This window comes from Thalassophryne amazonica, chromosome 20, assembly GCF_902500255.1.
Source record: "Thalassophryne amazonica chromosome 20, fThaAma1.1, whole genome shotgun sequence".
NCBI classification, from domain to species: Eukaryota; Metazoa; Chordata; class Actinopteri; order Batrachoidiformes; family Batrachoididae; genus Thalassophryne; species Thalassophryne amazonica.
Window position 1 is genome coordinate 60,135,204 of NC_047122.1, and position 15,301 is coordinate 60,150,504.

Here is a 15,301-nt window from a genome sequence, read left to right on the forward strand (position 1 = left end):
TTAAAAGGCCAAACTCAAGGTCAGAACTGTTCAACAAATTGGGGTTAACACAGATTCAAATGTATTGTGTTGGTCAACAATAAAGTGGTAAAATTTTTGGAAGGAATGGACCAAATGTCAAGGCCACACAGAACGTATATTACGGTAACAGTGACTCACAAAGAATTCATTTGCATAAATTGCAGTTCTGATGTGAATTTTACGCCATTGGTGGAAATCTGCTTTTTTCACTCAGAAATATTTAACCCTAACTTTTAAGATTTATGTAATTTTATTACATGACAAATTTTTTTTTTTTTAGATATTTTTAATACAAACCTACCAAATAAACCTTACATGATGCATATTCATTACTGGAATAAATCCTATTTATTTGAAATGCATAATCCTCAGCTTTATGTATTTAGAATTAATAAAATATAATTACTCTAATTCAATAATAATGACAGTATTTATTTAAAATACATAAAGTTTATGTTACCTATACAAGATAAATGGCTTAGCTAACATAATTATTATGCAATTCAAAGTGTTCTCTTTGATTGTTACAGCTTCCCGTATTAGTGGGCATCAGTTAATGGTATTTACGACGGTATGATAGAGATTTAAATTAATTGTATCCATAGTTGATGATTCTACTAGAGGTAACGCCCAAAAGTGGACTGATGCTGTTTACGTGGTTCATTGTATTGATGTGTGTTTGTTTGTTTTCCACAGAATATCTTTGATGATGTTGGCGTCGGGCAGCACTCAGAGTGGGACTAGAGAGCGTCCGATAACGACAAACCACACCCACAAACACTTCATCGCACCACCACCAACGAATCAACAATTTGCATCCAAATTTCACCCCTTGCCGCCACCCGCACCCCTGAATACCTACCCGTCACACATGTGCACTCACGTTGCAAGCACACAAACACGTGCACACACCCCGGCGCTCACTTACTTTCAAAGTCCAGGAAAAAATGTGGACAGTTCTCTAAATCCTTGCCAAGGACCTTAATGAGGTTCCCCATGGCCGGCAACCTGGACAGGAGGACACAACACAAAATGCATACGGTGTGCACAACCTGGCAACGCAGATTCAAACACACCACATGCACATGGAGAAACCAGCAGGTAGGTTGTGATATTTTATTTTACCCATCTGCACTTCTCTAATTATCCTTCGTATGTCCAAAAACAAGCTATCAATGATAGATTTCATTAGGATGAAGCCCGAATCAGCACTGAATCATTTGGCTCAGATACCAAGAGTCATCACAGCTGAGCAACGGGTTTAATCCATTTACTTGACTATAATAAGCTAATAAAAGCTGGCCAAGTCGGCGGGACCTTCTCCCAGCATTCTCCCATGCAGCAGATACTGATGCTTTGTGACAGAAGGCAAGCACCTTATTCTCATGCCAGCGATTTATGACACTAATGAGGCAAAATGCATCAGAATATCATGCAGAATATCATACAGGACGTGCACGTCTGCATGCTCATGAACCTTTAGTACACAAACATGTTACAGGTGCTTTTATCACTGCACCATGTCAACTGTAACTTCATGTCACCTGTGCATATTTGTTTTTAAACAGGATTACTCCAAATACATGAAGCCTGATGGAGCAGTGAGATGTAAGCCAAGAAAGAAGCTACTGGCATACATTTGGATTTTCAGCAAATCCAATCTTCCCCACTTTGGTCAACATTGTGAGAGTTTTTTTTTCTTCTTTTTCATCATTTTCTCATAGAAAAAGTTGTTTCAGTTGGTAACACCTGAATTAATTACATTGTTTAAACTTAAGTTTGTAAGTTAGATCAACTCTAACTTACTAACTTAAATTTAAACAACTTAATTCATTGTAAGTTAGTAAGTATGTAAATTAGTTGATCTAACTTACTAACTTAAGTTTAAACAACTTAATTCATTGTAAGTTAGTAAATTTGTAAGCTAGTTGATCTAACTTAAGTTTAAACAACTTAATTAATTCAGGTGTTACCAACTGAAACAATTCATTTAAGTTGGTTCAACTATTCTATTTTTTTTAAAGCATCCATACATTTAACCAGAGGTTCAAAACACTGATCTCCAAACTGTGGGCTGTGACCCCTGGTGTGCCATAAGTGGTTATAAAAAAAAAAAAAAAAAAATTAATTAATTAAACAATGTTCATAGTAAGACCCTGCGGCTGCTCCCTTGTTTTCACTCAGGATTGCCACAGCAGATCCAAGATTTGGCACAATTTTTACACCGGATGCCCTTCCTGACGCACCTCCACTTTACATGGAGAAATGTGGTAGGGGTGGAGTTTGAACCGGCAACCTTAATGTCCTGTTTGCTTGTTTGTTAATTAGCAAAATAGCTCAAAAATACTTCAACAGATTTTAGTGAGGTTTGGTCAGGAAGTTGGATCAAGGAAGTGTTGATTAGATTCTGAGTCAGATGCATAGTTTAAGTCATTAATACTAGCAGACATACCCATCTTCACCTGATTGAAGAGCAGATTAGATTAAGATTAAAGAGAATTTGATTAATCCCTTGGGAAGACTCCTTCAGGGAAACTGAGTTTCCAGCAGCATTGTATAGCAGCACACAGGGTAAGAAGCACACAGAGCATCAAAAGTGAAAGTAAAAAAACAATTTGCAAATATAAATACCAGACATACTGATCGCTACTGGTTTACTGGCTACTACTGTACTACTACTACAACTACCAAGTTGTAAACAGTTAGCTTTTTCTCTTTCTTGTTTCACATTCTGTATTGAAAGGGAAGTTTGGGGCCCCCTACTGGAGCTGTTGCCCCCGTGACCTGACCCCAGATAAGCGGTTGACGATGAGTGAGTGATTCTGTATTGTACTGACTTTGATTAGTTAATGCCATGATTCCACACCCTCCGATACAGTAGGTGGCGGTATGTAACTAAAGCTGGTTTGTGATCTGCTGAAAACCACAAAGAGGAAGAATTTTTGTTTTTATCATTAATTTTAAGTGTTAAGTTTTTCCAGTAGAGGTGGGCAATACCGGGTGTTTTGGTATTGATCCGATACCAAGTAAATACAGGCCCAGTATCACCGATATTGATACCGATACTTTTTCATATTTAAGCTTAATAGATCCAAAGGATCCAAAAGACCTAGGATAGAATTTCGCCAAACGTACGTGACAACAAAATACTTTATTATCACAATCAACATTTTTGTTTAAAAAATATCACTCAACACAACTTAAAACAAAATCTCCTGAGGTAGAGGGCTCACAAACCACAATACAAGAGTGCGCTGCTCCGTGTTGTGTGACACAGCGCAGCGCTGCTCTTACAGACAGAGAGTAGACTTTGATGAATCTGCGTGTGCAGCAGTCAGTGTGTGTGGGAGAGAAAAAAGCTTGAGTATCAACCTTTTTACACGAGGATCGTTCAATATCAATATCAGCTTTGGTATCGATATTATCGATTATTAGGATCAATCCGCCCACCTCTAATTTCCAGACTGACTGTCGCCGTGACCAAGGTGATCGCCTTAAAGCAGAGATTCATGACAGATTTAATCCTTCACATGTCTTGAAAATGACATCATCTTTTGGAAGGCGCTAGCTTCACGTAGCACGATGGTAACAGCTAACGTTAGCATGACTGAATGGCTCTTTTGTGATCATTTTATTGGAAATATTTGTAATATTATGGGTTGCTGTGCAGTTAATTGGACTAATGGATCATCGGATCATGTGCAGGTTTTTTGTTGAGTGAGGTGGTGGTTTACGCGCACAGACAGCCACAACAGCGGGAGTGCCGCCATCATTGTGGACACACATACAGAAGCACAGAGCCACAGGTGTAAGGTGGTTTATATATCAGATTACGACCCCCCCATTTCATTACAAGTATGTGATCTCCATGAAGAAAAAATGATTCTCTGCAGCAAAGCTTCAATGCGTCATCATCTCCTTGTCTGGATTGCAGCAGGAGATTCAGGATAAGCAGCTGCCAAGCTTTTCACTTCCTGTGCCATGTTAGCACATGGCAGAGGCTGTCACATTCCTCCCCTGTGAGTCTGATTTACGGCCGCCATTAGCATGTTTACGAGATGCCGCCGTCCTGCAAAAAAGTCTTTTCACTGTTACTCAGCAAGAACGGCCGTTGCAATGCCGCAGTGAGGTGGAGACAAAGAGGGGATGGAGTTACACCGTTCAGCCGCTGAAGCTAACGATCTCCCTCCATCTAATACATGTATAATTCATCTGGATGGACCTCATGTGCAGGAGGAGGATGCCGCGTGCTGAGTCACCGCTACGACCAACGAGCATGAAAGTACGAGTAAATGACCAAAAAAATGCAACGAGTCCCCTCTGAACCTTTGGACCATCTGTGGTAAACTCAGCCGTATGGTACGCTGGCGCCATGAATGCATGAATAACTGATTCTTATCTTCAGCCTGACAAGGTGAATGCAATGCAGAAGTCACACAGTCAATCGGGGGTTGAAATCTTCCTGCCATATGAGGTGACCGCACACAAGCACATAGTGTGGAGCAGCATGGGGTCCATCCCGAAAGCGCAGCTCGGCTGATAGGATGGTTGCCTGGATACCGTTGGCCTGGTAATATCTTCCTGCTCATCTCAGTGGAAAATGTAAAAAAATAAATAAATAAATCCACTGCTTGCTAACAAAGTTTGTCAAACACCTTGTAGACGCTGAGGTAATGCAGACTAAAATCACCCATTTTTAGTTCCTTAAGGAACAATGTGTTTCTGTGACTGTTCCTTTAAATGTAAAGGAGCTGCTCCTTGCCACACCCCCTCCCCCTCGTTTCTCTCTTTTTAGAGACAGGGCACCTCTTCAGTTTTCTCCAATAGACAATGTGGGCGTGTCACAGTGGTTGGGATATTGTCACACAGATTAAGCAGAATTTGGTTAAGAATCTTCTACCCAACTTTTACAGCGAGCTAGTAGCAGGGACACAATTCAGACGTACTATGCTGCCACCTTTGTACCTGCTGTGTAACCTAGATGGATATGCGTGTACCCATATATGCCATGAAAATTTCTATTTTGCAAGGGCAGATTTTTTTAAATGGTTTCCATTACTTAATTAATACAACGCTATCACATCTTGGACACCGCTATCATTTCTGTGTATTTCTGCTATATTCTATAAATGAAAAGATCTTTGATTAGGCTCCTGCTGCCTCATGGGATAGTATAGTTCTTTTGCACACTGTGGATATAGAACATCATCCGGGTACCTACTGAATATTCCGATGTCCAACAGATTGTGATGTACTGTTTTTTGCCTACTATATATAGTAAGCTAGTATGAGTATTCAGATGTAACTCAGGAGTCCAGACTTCCATGACATATGTCACAAAAGTGACATTTCAGCTGTTTTGGGGTTAAATTTTACTGATAGCAAAAGAGTTTCTATAAACGTAAGTATACAGTTGTAGGGGCTTGGACATGTTTATCATGACCTTCAAATGATTTTTTGCTACAAAATCTACCCAAAACCAAATGTTGCAAAATATGACCCTTTTAAAGTAATAAATACAAGAAAGAACCAGCAACTTTTCACACTAACCCTGTATTCTTGCTAGCGCTTGACTTCTTCCTTTAGCTTTTACATTTCTTTGCCCTCTGTTTTCCTTTTCTCTCTGTCCTGTCTGCCATATGGAATTGTTTTGTTGTCTGAGTATTCGGATGAAGCCCAGGAGTTCAGACTTCTGTGACATATGTCATAAAAGTCTATAATCAGCTGTTGTAGGGTTCAATCTTTCTCATAGCAGAAGAGTTTCTATAAGCAAAGAGATAGAATTGTAGGAGTTTGGACATGTTTATCACGACACCCAAACTATTTGTCGCTGCAAAAATTAGACAAATACAAATTTGACAAATAAAACCCCTTTAAAATTAAGAAATACAAGAAACAAACCAGCATCTTTTCATTCCTACCCTCTATTCTTGCCAGCGCCTGACCGCTTCCTCAAGCTTTCCCATTTCTTCTCCCTCCGTCTTCCTCTTCTTTTCGTCGTGGCTGTCGTGTGGAATCGTTTCCTCGTCTATGCCTTAATCACAGTTTAACTACGCTGACAGAGATAACTGGAGTCGCCCAGTGGTACTGGTGGTTTCCACTCGCTGGATCTCTCAATCTCTGCTCACTTCCCACTTCTACTATTTAAGCCCCTCTGATTTTTTATTTATCGAGACGTGACACTGATATTTTCCTATTTTTTGTTTTATAATATTTGGAGAAGACCATATGTTGGAAGGTGTTTTTTGTTTTTTCTGTGTTTTCCCTGTTTGGTTGAGTCAGAGAAATCTCCAGACCCTCTCTTGTTTTCTCCTCTGTATTTGTTTCTGACGTCAGAGTGGGTTCCTCAAAAATATTCCTGCAGTGCTCCTCTCTGCTTCACTTCTCTATCTGGCCACTTAGCTGCATTCTCAGCACTCTTCTGGCTTTGTCTTGTCACGCCCCATCTCTGTCACCGTCTCACTGGTGGCCTTTAAGTGAGAACAAGTGCCTGCAAGGAAATTACAGTCAGCCTGTGCAAACACGTGTTTGCTTGTCAAACTGTTTTCTGTGTATCACAGGTTCTCCGGATGGACACTGAGATGTGGCCTTCTGGTGTCTAGTGGGCACCGGTTGCAGTCTCTTTTGCACAGACAGTGTTTGCAGTCATCCTGAGTGCAAGTGGAGCTTCTCTTTTGCAACCGGGCCTGCACGCCACACAGCAGTCATCTGTAGCCTGGCGAAGCGAGGGGCTCTTAACGCTCAATAAAGACACAAGCTGGCTCCCAAACTGTGGTTAAAAAGCAGATGTTGTGCAGTCTGGAATCCTTTCAGCAAAGAGAGGGACTGCAGAAGAAAGATTCTTCCTGTTTCAAACAGAGTTTCACTCACGGGGTCGCTGTGACAAAAAATGTGTACTTTTGCTTTCTTGGTTTGGACTAACATCTGTTAACTCACTAATATTGTATTTATCCACTGAAAAATGTAGGGTGAAATATAAATGAAGATGACTTGGAAACAAGTAGAAGGCACTAGAGCGCATGGTTCTGCCAAAGCCACATCGCCTCCAAAAACAAACCCTTATTTCATTACTTTTCATATTACTTTTTGAGTTATGCAGCTAACAGACAAAAAAAATTTACCTGCTTAGCAAAGGTTTCAAGAGCAATCATAGATTTCTTACAGCCACCAATCCGGATCCAGCTTATCTCCAAAATTCAGTGGAGTCTTCCATGCCCTAATATCTATCTGTAGTGCAAAGCCTATATAAAGGGAAATCTTGATTCAGAATCCGGATCTGGATCCACATCATCTTCAAAACTGAATGGAGTCTTCCATGAACTAATATGTATCCGAGGTGAAAATTTGGTGAGAATCTGTGAAGTAGTTTTGACGTAATCCTTCAAAGTATATATAAAGTGAAACCTTGATTCTGGATGCAGATCATCTCCAAAATTTAATGGAGTCTTCCACGGTCTAATATGTATCCGAGGTGAAAATTTGGTGAGAATATGTGAAATAGTTTTGACATAATCTTTTAAAGCCTACATAAAGTGAAACTTGATCCAGATCACCTCCAAAAATTAATGGACTCTTTCATGGCCTAATATGTGTCTGTGTTGGAAAATTTTGTCAAGATCCATGTAGTAGTTTTGGAGTAATCCTGCTAACAGTAATCCTTCGAAGCCTATATAAAGTGAAACTTGATCCACAATCCAGATCATCTCCAAAATTGAATGGAGTCTTCCATGAACTAATACAGTGGGGAAAATAAGTATTGGACCCCCTGTCAGTTTTCCAGGTTTTCCCACCTACAAAGAATGTAGAGGTCTGTAATTGTTATCGTAGGTACACTTCAACTGTGAGAGACAGAATCTAGAAAAAAATCCAGAAAATCACATTGTATAATTTTTAAATAATTAATTTGCATTTTATTGCATAAAATAAGTACTTGAACACCTACCAACCAGCAAGAATTCTGGCTCACACAGACCTGTTAATTTTTCTTTAAGAAGCCCTCTTATTCTACACTCTTTACCTGTATTAATTGCACCTGTTTGAACTTGTTACCTGTATAAAAGACACCTGTTCACACACTCAATCAATCACACTCCAACCTGTCCACCATAGCCAAGACCAAAGAGCTGTCTAAGGACACCAGGGACAAAACTGTAGACCTGCACAAGGCTGGGATGGACTACAGGACAGCAGGCAAGCAGCTTGGTAGAAGACAACAACTGTTATGATTATTTATTAGAAAGTGGAAGAAACACAAGATGACTGTCAATCTCCCTCGGTCTGGGATTCCATGCAAGATCTCACTTTGTGGGGTAAGGATCATTCTGAGAAAGCTCAGAACTACATAGGAGGACCTGGTCAATGACCTGAAGAGAGCTGGGACCACAGTCACAAAGATTACATTAGTAACACATGATGGTGTCATGGTTTAAAATCCTGCAGGGCAGCAAGGTCCCCCTGCTCAAGCCAGCACATGTCCAGGCCTGTTTGAAGTTCACCAGTGACCATCTGGATGATCCAGAGGAGGCATGGGAGAAGGTCATGTGGTCAGATGAGACCAGAATAGAGCTTTTTGGAATCAACTCCACTTACCATGTTTAGAGGATGAAAACAACCCCAAGAAAACCATCCCAACCGTGAAGCATGGGGGTGGAAACATCATACTCTGGGGGTGCTCTTCTGCAAAGGGGACAGGACGACTGCACCATATTGAAGGGAGGATGGATGGGGTCATGTATTGCAAGATTTTGGCAAACAACCTCCTTCCTTCAGTAAGAGCATTGAAGATGGGTCATGGCTGGGTCTTCCAGCATGACCTTCGGCTGCTCCCTTGTTTGCACTTGGGGTCGCCACAGCAAATCCAAGGTGGATCTGCATGTTGAATTGGCCCAAGTTTTACGCCGGATGCCCTTCCTGACCCAACTCCACATTACATGGAGAAATGTGGCAGGGGTGGGATTTGAACCCGGAACCTTCTGAACTGAAATCAAGCGCATTAACCACTTGGCCACCACCCCTGCTTGGGTCTTCCAGCATGACAATGACCCCAAACACACAGCCAGGGCAAATAAGGAGGGGCTCCGTAAGAAGCATTTCAAGATCCTGGAGTGGCCTGGCCAGTCTCCAGTCCTGAACTCAATAGAAAATCTTTGAAGGGAGCTGAAACTCCAAACCTGAAAGATTTGGAGAAGATCTGTATGGAGGAGTGGACCAAAATTCCTGCTGCAGTGTGTGAAAGCTTGGTCTAGAACTACAGGAAACGTTTGACCTCTGTAATTGCAAACAAAGGCTACTGTACCAAATATTAACACTGATTTTCACAGGTGTTCAAATACGTATTTGCAGCAGTAACATACAAATAAATTATTAAAAAAGCATACAATGTGATTTCCAGGTTTTGTCTCTCACAGTGGACATACACCTAAGACGAAAATTTCAGACCCCTCCATGATTTCTAAGTGGGAGAACTTGCAAAATCGCAGGGTGTTCAAACACTTATTTTCCTCACTGTAATTCATTCATTTTGTGAATCCACTTATTCCAGTTAAGAGTCTCAGTCGGGGACTGGAGCCTATCCCAGTGGTCACTGGGCAAGAAGTGGGTTAAACCCTGGACAGGCCACCAGTCTATCACAGGGCAGCATATATACTGAAAAAGCACAGTCACTCTTCAAATTTTAGAGTCACCAAATCTACATGTCTTTGGAAGTGGGAAGGCACTGGAGAGAACCCATGCCAATATGAGGGACAACAACATGCTAACTCCACACAGAATAGACCAGGTCAAAAGTGAACCTGGGACCGACAACAGTACTGACCATTAAAGCACAACCCAACTAATTTAGAAAAGTATAAAATGTTTTTTTAAAAACAGATCAGTATAATACAGTTTAATACAAACATCTTGGCTACTGTGTGTCCCTACAATGTCTCTCCATGCTAGCTTAGCTGGCTAACTTAGCTGGCTAGCATGTCTTGGAATTAGCCTTTTAAAGTGAAAAAAGATATTAGCTTGTCTGCTTATCATTTAAAAATTTAAATGGGTTACTCTTGCAGTTGTAACTTTACACGTTTTTAACCAGCTAACTAATATTGAAAAGTACAAAATGTTTTTAAAGATAAATCAATATTCTAAAGGTCGATGCTAGGTCACTTCGGCAAAGTGAACAGTCCAAAGGCGAGAATTTGTATTTCTGTGACTGGCCGCTCTGTGATAACACGCTCAGTCTGTATGTTGTTTCATTGAAATCAGCCAGTTTTTACTGTCTCTGATTTGCTTCTAACAGCCAGCTGACAACTATCATTGCCTGGAATGATGAGATTTCTACACCAAGCCGACCTAAAATCAACCGTTGTATATTAAATTGACTTTATTGACGAGTCTGACCCCGTTTAAAAAGTGACCAAAGAACACGCATTTGTACTGAGTTTGACGATGTTTTCACCGAGAAACTTCAACCCCTCGAGGTGAAATGCCCGGATGTACTTTGAGAATAATATATACTCAACAAAAATATAAACGCAACACTTTTGGTTTTGCTCCCATTTTGTATGAGATGAACTCAAAGATCTAAAACTTTTTCCACATACACAATATCACCATTTCCCTCAAATATTGTTCACAAACCAGTCTAAATCTGTGATAGTGAGCACTTCTCCTTTGCTGAGATAATCCATCCCACCTCACAGGTGTGCCATATCAAGATGCTGATTAGACACCATGATTAGTGCACAGGTGTGCCTTAGACTGCCCACAATAAAAGGCCACTCTGAAAGGTGCAGTTTTATCACACAGCACAATGCCACACATGTCGCAAGATTTGAGGGAGCGTGCAATTGGCATGCTGACAGCAGGAATGTCAACCAGAGCTATTGCTCGTGTATTGAATGTTCATTTCTCTACCATAAGCCGTCTCCAAAGGCGTTTCAGAGAATTTGGCAGTACATCCAACCAGCCTCACAACCGCAGACCACGTGTAACCACACCAGCCCAGGACCTCCACATCCAGCATGTTCACCTCCAAGATCGTCTGAGACCAGCCACTTGGCTAGCTGCTGAAACAATCGGTTTGCATAACCAAAGAATTTCTGCACAAACTGTCAGAAACCGTCTCAGGGAAGCTCATCTGCATGCTCGTCGTCTTCATCGGGGTCTCGACCTGACTCCAGTTCATCGTCGTAACCGACTTGAGTGGGCAAATGCTCACATTCGCTGGCGTTTGGCACGTTGGAGAGGTGTTCTCTTCACGGATGAATCCCGGTTCACACTGTCCAGGGCAGATGGCAGACAGCGTGTGTGGCGTCGTGTGGGTGAGCGGTTTTCTGATGTCAGTGTTGTGGATCGAGTGGCCCATGGTGGCGGTGGGGTTATGGTATGGGCAGGCGTCTGTTATGGACGAAGAACACAGGTGCATTTTATTGATGGCATTTTGAATGCACAGAGATACCGTGACGAGATCCTGAGGCCCATTGTTGTGCCATACATCCAAGAACATCACCTCATGTTGCAGCAGGATAATGCACGGCCCCATGTTGCAAGGATCTGTACACAATTCTTGGAAGCTGAAAATGTCCCAGTTCTTGCATGGCTGGCATACTCACCGGACATGTCATCCATTGAGCATGTTTGGGATGCTGTGGACCGGCGTATACGACAGCGTGTACCAGTTCCTGCCAATATCCAGCAACTTCGCACAGCCATTGAAGAGGAGTGGACCAACATTCCACAGGCCACAATTTACAACCTGATCAACTCTATGCGAAGGAGATGTGTTGCACTGCAAGAGGCAAATGGTGGTCACACCAGATACTGACTGGTATCCCCCCCAATAAAACAAAACTGCACCTTTCAGAGTGGCCTTTTATTGTGGGCAGTCTAAGGCACACCTGTGCACTAATTATGGTGTCTAATCAACATCTTGATATGGCACACCTGTGAGGTGGGATGGATTATCTCAGCAAAGGAGAAGTGCTCACTATCACAGATTTAGACTGGTTTGTGAACAATATTTGAGGGAAATGGTGATATTGTGTATGTGGAAAAAGTTTTAGATCTTTGAGTTCATCTCATACAAAATGGGAGCAAAACCAAAAGTGTTACGTTTATATTTTTGTTGAGTGTAGTTTAATACAAACATCTTAGCTACTGCCCATCCCTACAATCTCTCTCCATGCTAGCTTAGCTGGCTAACATGTAGCTGTCTTGAAATTAGCCTTTTAACGTGAAAAAAAAAATTGCTTGTTTGCTTATCAATAAAAAGTTTAAATGGGTTACTCTTGCTGTTGTAACTTTACATGTTTGTGTATAACTAGCTTCACATTAGCAGTTCTGATTTTTAAAAGGTTGTTTATAAAAAAAAACACTTGGTGATGTGACGACATTTTAGGTCGTCACATTGTAGGTGCACAATTTTAACTTTGCGCACCTACAGTAGGACATAAAGGGCGTCTGGCCAGCTTTACTTAGATGTTCCGAGGTCAAGATATAAACGCTGGGGTGACCATGCTTTTGCGGTAGCTGGCCCCAGATTGTGGAACGAGCTACCTCTTGAGTTACGTACTATTCCTGACCTAGCACTTTTTAAATCTAAGTTAAAGATTTATGTATTTAAACTCACTTTTAACACTTAGTGGGGCGGTGACATGTTCTGTTTTTTATGTGCTGTTTTAAAATTTTATTCTATATGTGTTTTATTTTTGTGAATTTGTGTTTTTAATGTTAAGCACTTTGGACACCATTCGGAGCTGTAAAGCGCTTTATAAATAAATGTTGATTGATTGACTGATTGATTGACATTTATCAAACACTGAAAGCACAGAAGGAACATAGATGAAAATGAGAAAAAAAAATGAAGAAATTCAAAGGTTTTCAGATTTTTGTTCCACCCTGCAAGTTTGAACTTGGACACCAAATTATTTAAATGAGTTATGTTTTATACTTGTTTATGCAGTTCAACCCCCCCCCCCAGTCCAAATACACACAAGTGAGCACAAAACTGACACTATTGTCACTTTCATTACATTAAAAATTTTACTTAAGAATATGCTGTTTAAAGTAATAAAAATTTCTGTCAGGAAACTGTCACCAAGCTTTTTATTAAAATAAATATCGCTCTGTATGTGAACAATGTGTTCTTCATCGTGCCACTCTGGCTGACTGACAGTCTTACATTCAGGGTCTGTACTGAATACAGCGGACGTCGTGACTATCAGTTCTCACCGTTTCTTCATGCTTATATTTTTCATCCCGATATCCGTGTGTGTCTTCGTCCACCTGGCGCACATGGCGTTTCTCTGCTGTGTACTCATAGTTTTTTTGGCTGGTGTTCTATTTTTCCTTTGCTGCATTCTTCCGCCCCTCATTTTTCATTCCTACCTTTGCTTGTGTTTATCCCTCTGGAACACTTCACTGCATCAACCAGGGTTTGTCAGCTGCACACAATGGTTATAGCATCAGCACCCACCACCTGACACAGAGAGAGAGTGAGTTAGACGGGCGCACCGAGAGGTTAATATGAATTTCAACATCCTGCAGAGTGAGGTGTAGGAGAAAAAACAGCATGTGCATGCGTGCATGCATGCTCGTGTGCGCGTATGCATGCACACTGTCTTTTGATGAAAAAGACGTCCGTTCTGTGAATGTTAATACAATTTAAACCAATCATCTTTAAATTTAAATTTGATGCACAAGTTTTTATTATTATCTTTAAGCTACAGTGTGTAGGATTTCGGGGCGTTTATTAGCAGAAATTGAATATAGTATAACTATCTGTTAATTAGTGTATAATTACTTGCAATGACAAATCATTGTGTTTTCCTAAGCTTAGAATAAGTCCTTCATATCTGCATGAGAGTGGGCCCCCTCATAGAGGCCGCCATATTGCTCTGCCATGTTGATACAGTAGCCCAAAAGGGACATACTGCATACTTCATCTATTGCATTTTGCAAGCCTTCTGGAAGACTAAATAAAAACGAAATGGTTGCTAATTTTTGTGAAATTGATGCTATATACGAGTATGTATATATATATATATATATATATATATATATATATATATATATATATATATATATATATATATATATATATGCCAATTTACACGCCTTTGTAAGTCAACAGCTGTTGATGGCATCTTCATTAGCTTGATGCAATCCCTGCAGTCCACCAACATATTTTGCAATGGGACAGCTGTTCGTGATGTGCCCCACTGTCTGTAAATCTCCACATAGGCATAAATCATTGTTTGTCAGACCCCATCTTTTTTTTTCGTAGTACACCACAGTGGCCTTGTCCTGTCCTAAAATGGTTCAAAAAGGACCACAGGCATCGGGGCAGGACAAAACCAAGTTGTTGGACTGCTGAGTCGGCTACGAGAGCTCTGTTGACCACATTCGCCAAGTTCCAGACTTGCCACCATCAACTTGTGATATTGAAAGATGGGTGTGTGATCCATAGTGGTTTGCGTGATGGTAGACGCAGTCTTGTATGGTTGACAACATCATTGTGGAGTGGCCAGGATGTGTTGCCGATTGCCTTCTCAACTAGCTTGGCACAAGCCATTTGGCATCTAAGCTTTGGTGGTTTAGCCAGAACTGGTAGCCAGTTGACTGCAGAGTTGACTGTAATGTGCCAGATAGGAGTTGCATGGTGGAATAAAGTTGTATATCTATCAACTTTGTGTAGGCAGAAAAAGCCCAGATGGGACAGCAATATTCTGCAGAAGAGTAGCACAGCGCAAAGGCTGAAGTTTTAATGTAACCAAAATGGATGATGATACATATTGCTGATTACAACCAAAAGCAAGGGGGCATGAATGCCCACCGCCAAAGAAATTAAAATGTAAAGGGAAACAAAATCGGGAACAGCGATAGTATAATGCAATCTTCCACCTGACCACTAGATGACACCAAATCATACACACTGTAGCCTTACCTACACCACAACGGTAGATGTTAAAGAGGTTCAAACGCTCTGGGGGGAAAAAATGCTTTGAAATATCAAGCAATTGAGATTTATTTGCAGCTAAGATAATTTTCCCCACAGCTGTTCAGGCATCATCGCTTATCTATCAAACAGCTTCAGTATTTTCCAGCACTTAAATATGTCAAACGTCACAAGGCGCAACTTATACAACCCCTGGCAAAAATTATGGAATCACCGGCCTCGGAGGATGTTCATTCAGTTGTTTAATTTTGTAGAAAAAAAAAACAGATTACAGACATGACACAAAACTAAAGTCATTTCAAATGGCATCTTTCTGGCTTTAAGAAACACTATAAGAAA

The 15,301-nt window shown here is 40.9% G+C and overlaps 1 protein-coding gene across 1 annotated transcript in view; it reads right to left on the reverse strand.

Annotated features, from left to right (window-relative positions):
* fam49al (family with sequence similarity 49 member A, like) overlaps positions 1 to 15,301 on the reverse strand; it is a 68,862-nt gene that overhangs the window by 28,820 nt on the left and 24,741 nt on the right. The window contains exons 2-3 of the mRNA XM_034160696.1: positions 13,393 to 13,483; positions 950 to 1,029 (exon numbers count right to left, since the gene is read on the reverse strand). Coding sequence (XP_034016587.1) covers positions 950 to 1,019 — 70 coding nt within the window. The 5' untranslated portion in view covers positions 1,020 to 1,029; positions 13,393 to 13,483. The remainder of the gene's footprint in view (positions 1 to 949; positions 1,030 to 13,392; positions 13,484 to 15,301) is intronic.